Here is a 16,792-nt window from a genome sequence, read left to right as displayed (position 1 = left end):
AAACCGCGGCAGGGCCTGGCGAGGCGACGGTGAATGACGCAGAGACGTCCAAACCGTGTGTGTGTGTGGCAGACGGACAAAACCTGCTGGATAGGAGGAGCGTTGGCAACGAGACACGCTAAAGGTGCCTTACCTTAGCTTGGGTGTCGAAAAGGCCTTTTTTGGCGAGGGTCGACGTGGACGGTGGGGTTTCCCAAACGGGATCACACCGACGGCATGGGCCGGCTGCAGGGACGGCATGGGCCCCGGTTGCGGTTGCGGGCTGCGGGCAGCGGTGCCAGGACAAGCGAGGACGACGGGCAGAGCGAGATAAGGGGAGGAATTCTTCAGTGTTTCAGTTGCTGTACTCCGTCCTCGGCAGATGGCTGGCGATGCCCGCAACTTTTGGGGTCCGAACCGGAATGCATGGCTGTGTGGCGGCCGGAAGCGCCTCGGCTCGCAACGGAGACGGCCCTGGCAGAGACCCACGGGTGTCGGGCAGATCAGCAACTTCGGGGAGGGGATTGACCACGACCAGGGGGCAGCGAGAGCTGATCCGTCGTTCCGTCTGTTGGGGGCCGGACCGACCGAACATGAGCAATATACTGTCGAAACCTTAAGTCTCAGTACGGGCTGCAGCCGAGGGAGAATCCAGATATTCCCGGGACATTGGGGTCCGTTTCGAGTTTCAGCGTCTGCAGCGTCCGAGTCGTCGTCTTGGAGCTGGGAAAGGAGCCAAGAAAACACCGGTTATCTCGGTACCGAGGTATGAAATGCAATCAATCCAGCCTCCCTAGGTGGTTTAGGGGCAAGGGCAGGGCAGCGTAGGCATCTTGGCAGTGGTTGATGGACTCGTCGCTCCTGTTGGGTACTGCGGACTCCGACTACGGTCCGCACGACATGATGGGAGGAAAAACTCTTCAGCTTCCAACAGTCAGTTGGGACTCGGATGTTGGAGAGGGCCGGAGCAGAGGGGAAGCATCACATCGCATCACATCGCATCACACAGAACAACATAGCACAGCACAGCACCGCAGTGGCCAGCTTTACTTTGCTCCGGCTCGCTTTCAGCTCTTGGAAACCTGCAGTTAGAAGGCACAGAAGCGAGTCCGACGACGGGACACAGCTAGTGACCCCATCAGCTATGCCGTGCAGTGTTGGATACGCACGTAAGGTACCTCGCATGATGCCTTGCCATTGCCGTCACCGTACCTGCTTTCTTTCACCTAGACATGGCTCGAATCCAACATGTTCTCGTTTTCTGTGCCGCACGGGGTTCGAATTCCTACTGCAACATCGCATTCTACGCTGCACCCCGTTGCATTCCTGGGAGACGAGCATCATTCATCCCGTCTCCCTGACGCTCGTCATTGGCGCTGCGGACGGTACCTTTGGGCAGCGCTTCGGTCAGACAAGACGGATCATCAGAGACACTCCATCTCGATGCCGTGGGATGGACGCAGCACGTCACTTGCCCCTACGTGTACAACTTTGGCACCGACGGATGCATGAGGATGCAGCATAACTGCAGGTGAGAGAAAGTCCGCAACGATGACAGACCAGCGACTGTGCAAATTGAGTTGGCGATCCCCACCGACCCGGCAAAGCCTGCCACGGTCACTTTTTCGCAGGGGCGGCCTAACCACCAACGGGGCGACAGGGGCCGGCGCTTAACCCTAGGGTATTTTTAGCAGCCGACTTCCGTCCCCCCCGGCTTGGTCCCGTTGGCTGGCTGCCACACCGGGGACCGGTGACATGGGTGACAAGACGCCAAAACTTCCCCCCTCCAAAAAAGAACTATCAACGGCAACGGCGACCCCATTCGTTCAAGCCTCGTTTGACCTAGACATCCAGCATGAACATGGAAACGACCGACTAACGCCTAATTACCAACCACATGCAGACAGACCGACAAGCCATATCGCAATCAGCCGTCGACGCAGGCCAAGCGCCCCATCCTGAAAAAAATAATTAATTTTTTTTCTGGTTCTTTCTTCCTTCTGCGTATTCATTTCCCCATCTTGATAACGGTCGCCTAGCGACATTGAATGGATGTCGTAGGATCAACGTTCTCCGCCTCGCTTAAAAACCCAAATAAACAAATTTCAAAGGTGAAAAAAAAAATTCATCCGGCTCGATCCCGTACTCGATCCCGCTCGCTCGTCGTCAGGTTGCACTTTTGTAATACACAAGTCCCTTTCTTCTTCTTCTATTTTTTTCTCTTTTTTTTTTCTCTTTTTTTTTTGGGACCGGCACTGGCTGTAACTGCCATCTGTCACCAAGTCCTCCCCGGACGCGACTCTGCGCAACAGCAACTGAGCTATGACGACAACAAGGTGATCGAAATTGGCACCGGCGCATTGTCGACAGTGGTCTCGTCTGCAGCCTGATCCAGCCGGCCGGTCCTGCTAGGTGTCATCTGAAGTATTGCAGTGCTTCCCGGCCGTGAACCATGCGGAGACTGTTCGCCCTCGCCCAGCCCCAGCTCCGATTCGGTCGCACGACAGTTCGCGCGCACCCATGTCCCCGTACCGTACCTGTTCTGAGCTTCGCAAGCGCCCCGTGGACATAGCCCGATCCACGGTGCATTGCATCTTTTTTGCCAATCCCACTGCAACGGTAGGCGCATGCCATAGGGCGGACAAGCCCCAGGATCGACCATTGCGGACGTCTGCTCCGACCGAGGCAAGGCACCATGTTACGGCTCTTCTCTCGGGTCAATGTCAGCCAGCGCTCACCAGCCACCGTTCACCGATCGCATCGTACTAGTTGAGGCCATCTGTCGCACTCCCAACCCTCACAGCCTTGCTGCAGGTCATCAGAGACAGCTTCACATAATCCTCAAGCAGTTGTCCACTTCTCGGCTCGTTCCTGTGCCGCCTTAAGCCTCTTTCCCCTCTTCCCCCCTACCTCCCAAGCCTGAACATCTGCCGAGCGTGCCGAAGGAAGCGACTTGCACAGCCTGCGAACACCTTTCCGGGCATCATTCTGTCATCATCTTGATAGAATATTGATGTTTCCTCTAGCCCAAGTCGCGACGGCAATAGACACAGGGCCCACAGCGCAGTATCACATGGCGGCCCAGCATCGCAGCCACAAGTTGCTGACATAACCAGACGGGGCTTTGGCGCACGCTCGTCTAGCTGGTTCCTTGCCAACTTCTCGTGAAATGGCTTTTCAACCGCCAGTTGGGCCCAACTGAGCGGCCCGAAACGTGTGATCCATCGTGTGTTCCTGCTTCAAACTAAGGCATGTTGAGCGTGTTCAGCACATGGCCTCGACTCCCTCGAAACAATCCCGTCGACAGCTTTCCACCAATGGCGCTGCTCGGTGCTGCGGCCCCGGCACCTTACTCAGCCGGTGGGCGGGCTGTTGGTACTCCAACATCGTCATTCGCAACTCCCCTCGATCTGAAATTCGCAGACGGGTTCTGACATGCACCCCACTCGAGCCTTGGGGGCAGTGCGCCGGTCGGTAGGAAGACCATGGTTGAGCCAAGCCGACTCTCTTGCGCAGGCGTGGGGAAACACGCCAGCGCGGCTCTGGATATCCGCACTCCCTCCCATGGGCTCAGCCTTCCCGTCACGCATATCCCATCACAACCGCCATGCTCAGCCCCCAAATACCCACCATGGGCCGCTAGAGTCCCCCGGACCTAAGGCAGGTCCTCTCCTCCTTGGATCCATCTCTCTCTCAACTACCGGCCAAGAAGACCTTCACGCCCCCTTGAGGTTAAGCTTGGGTTCATGCCGGGTGACGCGCCTGGCGCCAAAATTAGCGCAGCCGACACTCCATCACGAAGAGACGCAGCCGCCTTTTGCGGGAAGCAGCATCACTTTGCACTCTCTTTTTCTTCCCCCGGCCTGTTAGGCTACTCATCAACTGCGAACGTATGCGCCATGCCTCGTGTTTGGGCTTCGGCTGAGTGTGCGCCTCCTCGACCGAAGCGGACCCCATGGTGCCATCCATGCTCCCAAGCATTCAGCGGGCGAAAGCGAAACCCCGCGGGCCCATATCAGCCGGCGCTCTCGTTCGTGGATCTCAGCCGTGGGCATGCAGGTACGCTGCCAATGTCGCGCACTTGAAATCCTTCGAAGAACGGTGCGGCCAAGCGGCAAGGCCAGCGGCATGCGGGAGGGATGCTAGGCGCAAGGAACCTTGCGTGCGTGACTGACCGTCTTTGGTCTTCAGCCGCGCCGCAGTCTCGAAACAGACCCCAACCGGGAGCTGAGTGGATACGGCAACGGTGATTCTCGTGTTCGAAAATAACGGACGCTCGTGGGCGCGGGGAAACGAATGGCACGACCTCGTTTCCCCATTCACATACGGCCGGAGGCGACGGCCCCTTTGCCCATCGTCCAAAAGCAGGTGAGCTGGAGCCCGAGCTTGAGCGGAGGGGGGTCTGACTCTGAATGGTACAATGTCACCGTCTATACCGAATGTGGCAGGCACGGTGGCGACAAGCTTACTGAAACCTTGGGTGAGCGAGCAGAGATAGTTCATCGTTATTTGGTCACAGCACTTTCAGCTAGCTCCTCCTCGGGCCATACCTCGTGGGCAAAAGAACCAACTGCCTTGCGGCCACAGAGATCCCGCCGTGCCCCGATAGGCTCACCCGAAGGACCCGGGACCTAGTCCGTGGCCCGTTAGATGACATGGCCCACAGTCACTAACATGGGGTGCGACAAGAGCCCCGTACCAACGCGATTTCTTCAGCCAACGCTACACTGCGGGCCGATAGCTCGAACCCAGGTCCCATTTGCAACCCGCGCCGTCCCGGCGGGCGAGCCGATGCGCCTGGGTCTCCAGATAACCGTCTGACCCGCCCACCCCCAACCGTGAACCTGCCTCCCAAAAGTCCCGTCCATGAGGCCACATTCCGTGACCAACTGGCGCCGAGATATCAGCCTCACAGAGTGCCCCGCGGGCCTAGACGTGGCCCAGCGGTCGAAGATGACGGTTGCCTGCGTTGACATGAAACATGAAACATTTCCCTCGCCTGCGAGAAGGCGTAACGCGACTGGACGTTGGGGTCCGGGGTAGTATCGATGATACTCTATGCCAACCGTCACAGAAAGTCTGAGGTTGTTGCCTTCGCATCACACTACCACCCCCCCTCCCTTCCCTTTGAACGAAGACCATGTGCGGTCCTCCCCTGGAGCAAGCCAACCAACGCAGACCGGGCTCGAACAGTGCCAAAATCCCAACGACGTGATGATCTGATGATCTGATGATGTGACGATGTGACGATGCGACATGAGGCAAGTTGGAAACCGTGATCACACCGTCCCGGCGGGCGCCGTCTTTGGGGGCCGAACGAGGGGACGTAGGCAGCACAGGGCAGACGTTGGTCGCTGCTTGAGCTGGAGGAGGGGGATGTGTGTGACTCGGCCCAAGTTTAGGTTTCTTTTGTTTGGGCGGGACATGAGCGGGAGGAAGGGAGCGTGGGGAGAGAGAGAGAGCCAAACGGCCTTTCGAGCCGGGTCCATCCCGGCATCGAAGCCGTCTAGTTGAGACGAAGTGCGCGCACCCTTCCTCCTCACCCCTTTCTTTCCTTCCTTTTTGTTCACAAGTGACGAATACGTGCCGCGGGTACAGCCGGGCCCTGACGTGTCAAAAAGACGGTTTTTGTGATCTACCGTAACCTACCAAATGGGAATCCAGACGAGGTCTCGAAGAGAGAGAGAGGGGGGGGGGCGTTTGGGCTTTGTGAGAGGATACGCGTTTTGCTCCTTTCCTTTTCTTCCTTTTGGCAGGGCCGCGGACCGAATGTTTCAAAAACGGAGGAATCACTTAGTACACCGCTGGCCCGGGTCCCTGAAGCTCGTCAAGACGTCATCGTCACCCCTCCTCCTCCACGCCCGCGTTCTGGCCTGTTCACGGTTGGACGGTTCCCCTTTCTTTCGACAATTTGAATATTTTTTCTTTGGACAGATGGCCCTATGTAGTAGCGGATCTCTATTCAGTACGTTGTACGTTTGCAAAAAAGGGGGGGGGGGAGGTGAGGGAGACTCTGCGGCAGAATTCTCCCAATCTCCCCGGACGCACACAATGACACTCTCGAAACGCCCTTCTTTTCATCCCAACAAATAATAAATACAACGGGCGGTCGAAACACCCTGAATCTGACGTGTTTCTTGCTATCTCTCTTTTTTGTATGACCGCCCATCACCCATAACCTCCTCCAGCCTAATCCCTCTCTCGTCGGGACATAAAAACAAAAACAAAAAGTAGTCCATTATCATGCAGCAATAATTAGGATTTGGGGGGGGACTAGTTCGGCTCTGGTTGGGCCTACTGCGCGAGGTAGAATATGAGGAGGGAAAGAGTTATTGCGAGGTGCCTGCCGCGGCTGCGGTGGACTGTTGGGGGACGACGCGGCCGCGAGGGCTCTTGCCGTCGCTCTCGGAATCGTCGTCGCTGTTGCGGCGGCTCGGGCTGTCCTGGTCGCTTCTCTTGCTCTTGGTCATCTGGTAGAATACGGTTAGCAAGTGTAAGACATTGGCACGCATCCGCGCAATCGCATAGCACGGGGAGGACGAAGGGGAGTGAGTGACAGGGGCGAGGTCAACATACCCATGAACGGACACCGCCGACAAGACCCAGGGCGTAACCCGTGATGAAGTCGTTGGACGTCGGGGCGGGGGTGCCGCCGGGGGTGGTCGGGGGGATGTCGACGCTGAGGCGGGACCTGCTCGCGTTGGCATTCGCGGCGGCGAGGAGGTCGCCGTTCTGGATGTAGGAGTTGCGGACGGACGGGGCCGGGGACTGCGGGCGGGAGGCGGGCCAGAACTGGCGCAGCTCGCGGGAGAGCTCCTGGCCGGTGGTGGACCAGTTGGTGCGGATGTTATCGCGCAGCTCCTGGACGTGGCGCTTGATGTCGAGCTCGTTCTTCTTGATCCAGCTGACGTTGAGTTCCTGGCGCGAGGTGCCACGCTTGAACTGTCTGGCAATGTACTTCTCGTAGTCGCGGACGATCCTACAAGCACAAATGTTGTCAATCATCAAAGTCCAGTAGAGACAGAGAGGGGAGGTTTAAGGGTAGGGACCTACTTTGTAATGATTCCCGTCGTGCTGACACCCTCCGTACGCTGGGTTACAAGGAACTTTCCTGCCTCCTTGATGGGCCTGTAGATGTCGTCACCCTCGTCGGCGCCGTAGGGGAGGTCGTCGTGGGCGACGTAGTCGATCTTGTGCTGCTCGAGGAACTCGGGCGTGACAATCCACGGGCAGTTCTCAATGACCTCGTCCACCCACTTGCAGTGGCGGAGGGTCTCGGCGCGCTCGGAGCCAGAAAGGACCGTCAAGCCCTTGCGCTTGTGCGTCTCGGCGTCACCGGTGACGCCGACGATGAGGTAGACGTCGGGGAAGGCCTTCTTTGCCTGCTCGAGCTGGCGCATGTGACTGGGGGAGAGAAAAAAGTTAGAATACGCGGAAACGCTCGTATAGAAAGGGAGGAGAGGAGCCATGCTCTGGTGACGTACCCAAGATGGAAGAGGTCGAAGACACCGTCGGCGTACACCCTGACAGCCCGTCCCGCGGGAGGGTCGTTGGTTCTGAAGCCGACGGGGTGCGTGAGCTTGCCGGTGGGCGGGGGCGGCATGGCCTTGTCCGTCTCATCGTCGCCCTCCTTTATAGAGACCTGCTTGCGGCTGGTCTTGCGACCGACACGCTCGGCGATGTCGACGCTGGCCTCGGTCGTGTCGCTGGGTTCGCCCGGGTCGAGGGAGTGCTCTTGCGCCGCGGCGGAGGCAGCCTGGGTTTCGTGGGAGCGCTCCGAGTTGGCACGTTGCCGCTTAGACGGGTGGCCGGTGGCGGTGGAGTCGGACTTGCGGTGACCGGCGAGGCGGCCGGATTCGGGGGCTGTGCTGTCGCCTTCCTCTCCGGAGGCGTCGCGCGACGAGGCCTGGAGGGCGGCATCTGCGGCGTCGGGCATGCTTGTGGGGTTCGTTGCGGATGTGCGCTTCCGCTTGCCTGCTGCTGAGGATCCTGAAGGGGAGGACATGGTGTGCTGGCTCTATTATGTGGTTTTTGTTTCTGGGAGGAGGGCTTGCTTGGTCTCCGCGTGGAGCGTGGTTTGTGACTTGAGCCAGGGAAGGGTTATGGGTCGAATGAGGCGTTCCCAGGTGATCGGCGGGTATGTCGTAGGTAGAAAGTTGGCTGCAGGACGTATGTGGTGTTCCTTCGTCCTCGAAGGTGTGGGTGTCGTGCCTTGATTTAGTTAGGAGGGGCGGGCAAGTAATGATGATGATGTAGGCCGTGGGCGCACGGGAGGATGACAGGGCAAGGGAGATAGGGTTGGAAAGTGTTTGGTGCAAATGCCAGCGAAGCAAAGCAGAGCTGCAGGATGCAGGACGTAGGCAATGGGACGGCGGAGGGCAGAAGCATACCTTACGCAGTACGGGAAAGGGTGCTCGGGTGATTGGGAGTTGCGAGCCTACCGGAGACGGATGCGCATATGAAATGGACAGACCTGCAGCTAGTGGGGGGTGTGTCTTCTCGGTTCTGCGGGACGCGGACCAAGGGACAGAAGTTTAAGGTTGGCCTGGTTATTGATTGACGTTAAAAGCAGGAGTCGAGTTGCAGTAAGTAGATGGGGATTTGGAGCTTCGTCAAGCGCAGGAGAGGGACGTGATGATGCATAGAGCCTAATTGACTGTAGCTAGACCTAGAGCTATTTTTTAGGCCCCCTTCACTCCAGTCGCGTGTCACGAGTGGGAAAATGCCACGATGTCCATCGAGGCTTGCTCCTACGCGGGCACAATGCTATGCCAGCATGCCAGCAGCCAAAGTCAAGCAGGACCAAACATGCCTGCTTCCCTCCTATTTCCAACGTCCAGAAAAAAATCCGGGCCCGCGGTGTCCCTGTCATTATCGGGTCGGGGGCAGGGGGCACAGGAACACCCCGATGGGAAATTTGAGGCTTGTGCTTGCTCCAAGCTTGTGCTTTGTGCCGGGTCCTGTCGTAATTGGCGCCGTTGTGCAAGGAAGTGGCGTCATCTGCTGTGGCTTGAGCCGACCAATGCACGCACAATTACGTCGAGGAAGAGTGGCTTGTCCAGTCGGACCAATCGTTTAATGGGCGAAAAAGTTTGCGGGTCATTTCTGCCCGGCAGGGATGACGAGATTTCTGTTGGGGAGAATGTGGATTTTTCATGTGGAGGGAGCTAAGGAAACGGTACGTACCACAGCTTTGCCAGTTGCCAGTTGGAGACACGCGAGACGGCCAAAGCAAGCAAGACGACAAAGACGTGATTGACACGTCGTCGGTTGAACCCCGGCTTGATTCAGAGTTGAGTTCGGAGATAGCACCACGACGTGTCAGGTGACCTAGAACGTGCAATCTTGTCTCAGCATCTGCCCAAACCTTCGGCCTGGTGTGCCATTGCCAACTGGATATGCCTGCTCTGGCGTTCGAACCTCATCGAAGATGCGGCTTTTTTTCGGGAGTCCACTTTCCATGTTCAGTGCCGAAACAATGCAGCCTCCATTAAATCAAACTTTGGTCGGTTAATGCACTTTCGGCCCCGACCCACCCCCTGGATCTGCTTACGCCAGAATGTAACTGATGCATGAGTCAATTGCCCCTTGCGGAAGTCGAGCATGCATCATAAGCTGCCGAGTCTACCCCCGATACGCTCTTCCGGATCAGCCGGTGCGAAGTCGGTCAGGCCTGAGGCTTAGTCCGGGTGCGGATCCGCTGAGTTCCCGAGCGGCCGGCTACCGGAAGCGGTGGGTCCCGATACAACGTCGGCGTGGGTCACTGAAGCGACGAGTCTGAAGTCCGGCAAGTTGCCGCTTTTAAGACATAGAGCACGCTGAAGTATCTGATTCTTCTTGAGGACTCAGAGCGATGTAATCGTTGTTCCAAGCTCTCCCCCTGTTCTGACAAGCTAAGCGATGCTACCTCTAACCGCGCAATCCTTAGTATAGGCAGAGCCGGATGGACCCCTTTGTCTTCGGATTCATCTCCGTAGATAACTTGATTTTTTTTATGAAAAAAGATCCCAACAATAGAACCATTTTTGCAACGCCTTCACGACGGGAATTTCCCCAGGTTTGGTGATGATGTTTTGAATGATTTAAGATCAAGTGATATTGCCTCATTCTTCCCCATACACCTACCCATCAAGGTCCTCAGCCAAACTGGAGCTATCAGAAACGCTCAAGACAGGGATCACCACTACCTGCCTTGTCTTTCATTGGCTTTGATAGCAACCGCATGCTAGCCATCAAGGTTGATTCTAGCCGGTGACAGATACCCTCGTGACTAGTTAATTGAGGAAGGTAGAGGGCAAGAGCTGACACAATGGGTATCAAAACCCATCCCCTCCCCGTGCAAGAGACCAGCTACTTCGAGACGCCTCTTGTCCTTCACTACCCCTCAAGAAACTCTCAGTGAGATTCGTCCGTGCATCGTATCCAGCCATGACAGAACAGTTCATCCACGACGTCGTCATTATCGGTGCTGGCCCCTGTGGTCTAGCCGTGGCCTCCCGGCTGTGCGAACACTCCCCCTCAGCCCTCTTCACGGATGAGGAGCACCAGCGGTATCACTGGATCCGTAAGTATGGACGCCGTATGCCCTTGAAGAACAGGAGGAACGGCAGTATCATCGAGAAGAGGACGCCCAGTCAGGGACAGCGATACTCGACACTGGTGTTGGACGCAACCGGGGACGAATGGCTGAACCGTTGGAACCGTCTCTTCAAGACCTTCGATATCACACATCTCCGCAGTCCCATGTTCTTCCACGTCGACCCAAGCGATCGAGACGCTTTGCTTGCTAGAGCCCATGAGAGAAACCAAGAAAATGAGCTTCTGGAGCTCAGAGCGTGTGTGGGGAAGGAAATCAGCAAGCACTTGCGCAAGGCGAGAGCCAAGTCACGAAACCCCAAGTAGGTCACCCCAGTCCCGTGTTGACGGTCGTCCGATTCTAACTTGTGTTAGGCAACACGCCGTTGTCGAGGTTGATGAGCGCGACCGGAAAGACTACTTTACGCCGCCGACGAACCTGTTTGCCAACCACTGCGAATGCATCGTCGACCGATACGGACTCCGCGAGGGTCTCATCCGAAACGAAAAGGTCGAGGATATCGAGTATCGTATCATCAAAGAAGTCTCGCCAGACACAAACCTCTTTGCCGTACACACAAACAAGACAATACACTACGCAAAGGCAGTCGTCCTAGCAGTCGGTCCAGCCAACACGCCTACAATCCCTCCCGTCCTGGGTCTCAATAGCAAGCCAAACTGGACCCCGCCACAAGCCTGTCACAGCATGCAGATCCAAAAGTTCCCCGACCCGGTCGTCCAGGCCAAGATCACGGCACGGAAAAACACCAACGTCCTCGTTGTGGGCGGCGGCCTCACCTCCGCACAGCTATCGGACCTGGCCATCCGCCGGGGCGTGACAAAGGTGTGGCACCTCATGCGCGGGCCCTGCAAGGTGAAGCCCTTCGACATCGACCTCGCGTGGATGGGCAAGTTCCGCAACGTGGAACAGGCGTACTTCTGGTCTGCCGACTCGGACGAGGAACGGTTGCAGCAGATCCAAAGCGCCAGAGGTGGCGGCAGCATCACGCCACCGTACCAGAAGAGGCTGAAGCAGCACATTACTCGGGGGACTTTGGACCTGCGCACAAACACGAAGCTCGTTGAGGCGCACTTTGACGACGAAAAGAAGGTTTGGAATGTGCGGACCGAGCCGCCTGCCGAGGACATGCCGGGGATGGATTACATATATTTCGCCACGGGAGTCCAAACGGATTACACGAGCCTGCCGTACCTGCAGACGATGCTGCAGGACTATCCTATCCATGGCCATGGGGGTATACCGTGCATCAATGACGACCTGATGTGGTCGGAGGATGTACCTTTGTTTGTGACGGGACGGCTTGCTGCCCTCCGATTGGGTCCTGGTGCGGCCAACCTCGCGGGTGCGAGAGCGGGTGCTGAAAGGGTCGCGTGGGCCATCGAGGATCTATTGCCAAACAGGACTGGCGACTCTTCGGAAGACTATGAAATGAATGAGGAGATGAAGTTTGTCACTGGAAGGGGAAACCGGTTTGACAGCTTAGTTTCAGCCGAGGACGACGACTGGTAAATACTCAACAAAAGAAAGACGTTATCTCCCATCTGTGAGCCTTCGCGAGCTTGTTTGTCTGGCAGTGAGTCCGTTTCCCCGAGTCTTCGGACAACTTTGTTCCGAGAAGAGAAGGCTTGAGGCGAAGTCAAGCCAAATAGGAAAACTCCTCCACACGCCAATGATTTCCCCGCATGCCTCAAAGTGGGTCTCACCCGGCGCACGTTAAATGAAGGACGGCGACATGCGCCGAGTTGGACGTACCCCCGGACGGGGATGGCGTTCCACCGCGCCGCCCGATTCGTCGGATACGAGCCAAGACTCAAGCGATACCAAACAGTCACCTTTTCCTCGGGAACAGATAATACAAGTATTTGCGGGTTGTTAGAAGATGGCTTGGTTGAACGCCCAGGATAACCGAACATACAATGCAGAACGCGTTGTGCGTTTCGCGGAGCCGCCTGTCCTCGCTTTTTTTATCATCCACAGTTGCTTACTTGGTGGCCTCCAACGCCGCCTTGGCGCAGGGCATGAAACGACGCACTTTGCCTCTTCTTGGTAGGAGAGCGGGCGAGGGAGGAAAATGAGGCGCCTCGACAATCTTGGCCGTTTCTTTTCCTTTCCCCTTGATTTCTTACATTATGGAGTTTTTCTTGGTCGCAATTCCAGGTCCTGACATGCTCGGTATTAACCGGATCGCTCGTCACTCTATGACACCGTGGCAAACCGTTGCATTTAATTGGCTCTTTGAAGCACCTCCCTTTCTGGAGCCTTCATCAAACCGCGAGCTAACTCGTACGTATCCAGTCACCCGTGCCCGAATATGATATCTTGGCCTCTGGTGATGTGTGTGTGGGTTTTCGTGTCATGCAGGTACCCGCAGGGCATCACAAACCGACTCGCCAACGCAAAGGTGCCCAGCGCCCTTTTTGGTGAGGTCTGGTTCAGGTATCTCACGCTGCCAATCCCTATGTCTTGGCATCTTCAGATGCTTGGCCATTGTCGTTATGAGCAAAATTCAAGTTGGATAAAAGGTGCTGTCTGGTCTCCTTGATTTCCTCGATTTTACGTGCCGACAATCCTTACTTTCCAAGTTCGCTCTTTTCTTGAGAATACATTCGTTCATTTCGTCATTCGTTCTTTCGTACAGTCAACATGAAGACCTCTGTTCTCCTTTCCCTCTCGGCGCTGAGCGCCGTCGTCGCCTCCCAGGCGACTCTCTACGGCCAGTGTGGCGGGTAAGTGTTCCCCATTTCACTGCCCCAAATACATGGAGGGAAGCCAAAAGCTGTAGAATTATTGAGATAGAGACCAGACTACTGACATAATGTTCTGACGGTTAGGCAAGGCTGGGCCGGCCCAACCACTTGCGTCTCCGGCGCCCGTTGCGTCTCCTACAACGACTGGTACAGCCAGTGCATCACCGGCACCGACGATAGTGCCGAAGAACCCGTAGAGCCCGTGGAACCCGAAGACCCCGAAGATGGCGGAAACGACGGCGGCCAGGGAGAGTGCGATGTTGATCCGGCGTCCTCGACGCCCGTTGTCTCCACAGCCGAAGCCACCGTAGCCCCCTCGACCGTCGAAGAAGCCCCTGCTCCCACCACCACCGAGGCTAGCCCTACCTCCACCCCGGCAACCACCGCCATTGCAACCACCTCGGAGGAGGAACCACCTGTCACCTCCGTGGCCTCTGAGTCTGCCCCTGCCACCACCCTCGTCACCTCCACCAAAGGCGCGACCACTGTCATCGTTGTTCCGTCGGGTGTGACCAAGACGCTGCCCCAGTCTTCCGGTGCCGTCGCCACAGACGCGGCCATCCCTGTCTCGGGCGAGTTTGACGGCGGTATGAAGCTGTACGACCGATCTCGTAAGTGAACCTCAACCCTCGAAACCGACCTTGGCGGGAAGTGATCGAGCTGACTCTGTCAACAGCCGCGGTCTGCCAGGACCAGAGTGAGACCGGCGAGAAGGACGCCATGTTCATCCTCGAGGACGGCGCGACCCTTTCCAACGTCATCATCGGTGCCGGCCAGGCCGAGGGAGTCCACTGCAAGGGCACCTGGTACGTTCTTCTTTATATCTCCCGAGACTCACCTCAGCAGACGATGCATTTACTGACAAAGCAACCACGCAGCACCCTGATCAACGTCTGGCACTCGGACGTCTGCGAGGACGCCATCACCCTCAAGCAGGAGTCCGGAAGCTCCACCATCATCGGCGGCGGCGCCTTCCACGCCTCGGACAAGGTCGTCCAGTTCAACGGCCGCGGCACCGTCACCATCCGCGACTTCTACGCCGAGGACTACGGCAAGCTGGTGCGCAACTGCGGCAACTGCAAGAACAACGGCGGCCCGCGCAACGTCGTCATCGAGAACATCGTCGCCGTCGACGGCGGCGTGCTGTGCGGCATCAACACCAACTACGGCGACACGTGCACCGTCAAGGACTCGTGCCAGAACGCCGGCAAGAGCTGCGACCGCTACGAGGGCAACGACACTGGCGCCGAGCCCAGTAAGCTGGGTTCCGGCCCCGATGGGGAGTTCTGCACCGTGACTGGTTTGTCGGAGACTTGCTAGAGGTTTCAATCACGGAAATGGGAAATGGGATTGTCGAAAGAGGGGCAAGAAACCATAGGCCTAGACGGCCGAGGGAGAAGAGAAGGCTGATGCTTCATGTGTATATACTTTCAGTGCGTATACCCTTCTCATAGATTATTATTGAATAAGGCACCGGGAGGCATATCTATGTCTTCGGTATGATTTGAAATTACTTTGTCTTTGGTCATATTGAATGTACTAGAAATGGTGATGTTTGGTGTAACAATTTTCTTCATGAATACAGCTGTGATAACTACTACTTGGAGTAGCCTGCTGGTCGGAACAAACACCGTGGAACACCATCACCATATGCCTGAGGCTGTTTTCATGTCCTCATGGTATCGCCGATTTCAAAGATTTCAAGAGCGATGAGCAGGACTAGAAGACATACTTTGCACTCATAGCTGTCTCTAGAAGCCTTGGAGATTAGAGTTGGGCTGGACTAAGCGGAGTTCCTATTCGTTGTCTCTCAACTCTAGTCTCGCATTGCTTATTCATCCTCCTCGTATCCTATCCATACACACAACCTTGGGCGGACGGCATGTTGTAACGGATTCTTCCACCCCTGCCTTTCTAATCACGGCCGGGCGGAGCAGAACACAAACGCCAGCCGTCCGACGGTAGTAACACCGTTCCGACCTGCGACACCGGAGCCCGGGCTCCGCGGCTTCGGGAATAGCGGAACTGCCCCTGGCGACCGTCATCTCGGAGGACAACAGAATACCGGTCCGCCATCGCAGTGGCGTGTCCATAACATGCCCCAGTCAAATGTCCCTGGTTTCAAAAGACACGACCATGCCACCCGAACTTACCAAGCCGCCGGTGTCCTCGTTCCTGACCTGTATCGCAATCATTGATTTACCCTGAACCTTTGAACTTATTTCACACGTCTTTCTTGGCCTGGCGACTAGTGATAATCTGACTTCTGGCCATAAAATGGTTAAGGTTTTGCCAAGGGAACTGCGATGGCTAATCGCGTGGCTGTGAATTAGTCTAGAACTTAATTAGTTATTTTCTCAGACTTGGTAACCGCCTCATCTTAGAACAGGTCGGTAGCGTCTTAAGATGTCGAAAATAGGTTGTCCAGCGTCTGGACGAAACAAGATATCCGAATCTAGGCACAGAAACTCTAAAAGAACACCTAGGGGCAACGTCAGCTTGAGATAAACAGAAAACCTTCTAACCTCGTATTGATGTGGGCATATACTCTATGCTGACAGTTATAGAAAGAATGGACTAACCACTCGCAACGTACCTTCATATCTTTGGAACACAATAAGAGAGGGGCGGAGGAGGGGTGTGCGAGTTTGACATTGGTGCTTACCTCATCCCGAATCCGAGGGTGTCGGTTCATCCGGAGACACCGAGTTATTCCCCAGCCTCTCCCATGGCACGTCTATGCTATCTACCGGCCCCGGTGGGCGGCCGCAACCACCTCATGGCCGGGATTGCAGCCAGGACAATGGACAGACGGCGACTCGGGACACCCCTGCCTCCTTTGCCGTCTTACCCTGACCCCCTTCCCTCCCGCCGCCATGCACCCCCTATATGTGCCCATCCCGGCGAAATGGACCGACAAGGTCCGAAGAACAGGGCCACCTGGGACCATTTCATCGGGAAGAAAGGCGGAGGTTGTCTACGCTTTGCTATACCCTACCCTACGACGTGAAAGAGGAAATCGCTGGTGTCGATCTATGTGGAGGCGGAGCCCCGGAGAAGGCGAGAGAGGACGAGGCGGAGAAGAGGGAGGGATGGGGGAAGGATACAAGAGCCACAACAGACAGACGGCAAATCCGGGGCAAGCCAGCCTGTTTCAAGGGTCGCGAGACAGTGGCATGGTGTTGGTTCATTGACATGCGACAAGCACCTCATCAACTCGAGGAAGAAGTCATGGTCATTCATTCATTCTCAGCCTCTCTGCACATCACCTTTGATGCTTCATGTTTCATTCTCGAATGTATACCACTTCTAGTCACGTTGAGCATCATGATGTTGCTGTAAGAAATTGAATGTTTTCGCCACCAAGTCTCTGACTGGCTTTCGCTGACGCTAAAGAAAAAGCTAAAAAAATAATGATTGCCGGATCTCATCCAAATTGCCCCAAACGCCTCCGCAATATTTCCCCATC

General features: G+C 56.3%; 3 protein-coding genes across 3 annotated transcripts; 2 read left to right on the top strand and 1 right to left on the bottom strand.

Moving 5' to 3' along the window:
• Nucleotides 1-6,308: 6,308 nt before the first annotated feature.
• Nucleotides 6,309-7,984, bottom strand: EsH8_V_000703 (choline-phosphate cytidylyltransferase; the record flags this gene model as incomplete). The annotated part of the gene is made up of 4 exons (XM_083273219.1): nucleotides 6,309-6,449; nucleotides 6,556-6,958; nucleotides 7,033-7,383; nucleotides 7,464-7,984. 4 exons carry the CDS (start codon nucleotides 7,982-7,984, stop codon nucleotides 6,309-6,311), a joined length of 1,416 nt encoding a protein of 471 aa, XP_083125934.1.
• A 2,423-nt stretch (nucleotides 7,985-10,407) lies between these two features.
• EsH8_V_000702 (uncharacterized protein) lies at nucleotides 10,408-12,085 on the top strand (the record flags this gene model as incomplete). Its single annotated transcript, XM_083273218.1, has 2 exons — nucleotides 10,408-10,877; nucleotides 10,930-12,085. The coding sequence occupies 2 exons, from the start codon at nucleotides 10,408-10,410 to the stop codon at nucleotides 12,083-12,085; spliced, it is 1,626 nt and encodes a 541-aa protein (XP_083125933.1).
• A 1,134-nt stretch (nucleotides 12,086-13,219) lies between these two features.
• Nucleotides 13,220-14,643, top strand: EsH8_V_000701 (uncharacterized protein; the record flags this gene model as incomplete). The annotated part of the gene is made up of 4 exons (XM_083273217.1): nucleotides 13,220-13,302; nucleotides 13,408-13,934; nucleotides 14,000-14,129; nucleotides 14,202-14,643. 4 exons carry the CDS (start codon nucleotides 13,220-13,222, stop codon nucleotides 14,641-14,643), a joined length of 1,182 nt encoding a protein of 393 aa, XP_083125932.1.
• Nucleotides 14,644-16,792: the final 2,149 nt, after the last annotated feature.

This window comes from Colletotrichum jinshuiense, chromosome 5, assembly GCF_051148585.1.
Source record: "Colletotrichum jinshuiense chromosome 5, complete sequence".
Taxonomy (NCBI): domain Eukaryota; kingdom Fungi; phylum Ascomycota; class Sordariomycetes; order Glomerellales; family Glomerellaceae; genus Colletotrichum; species Colletotrichum jinshuiense.
The sequence above is the reverse complement of the archived record's forward strand: the minus strand, read 5'-3'. Positions and strand labels throughout refer to the sequence as shown.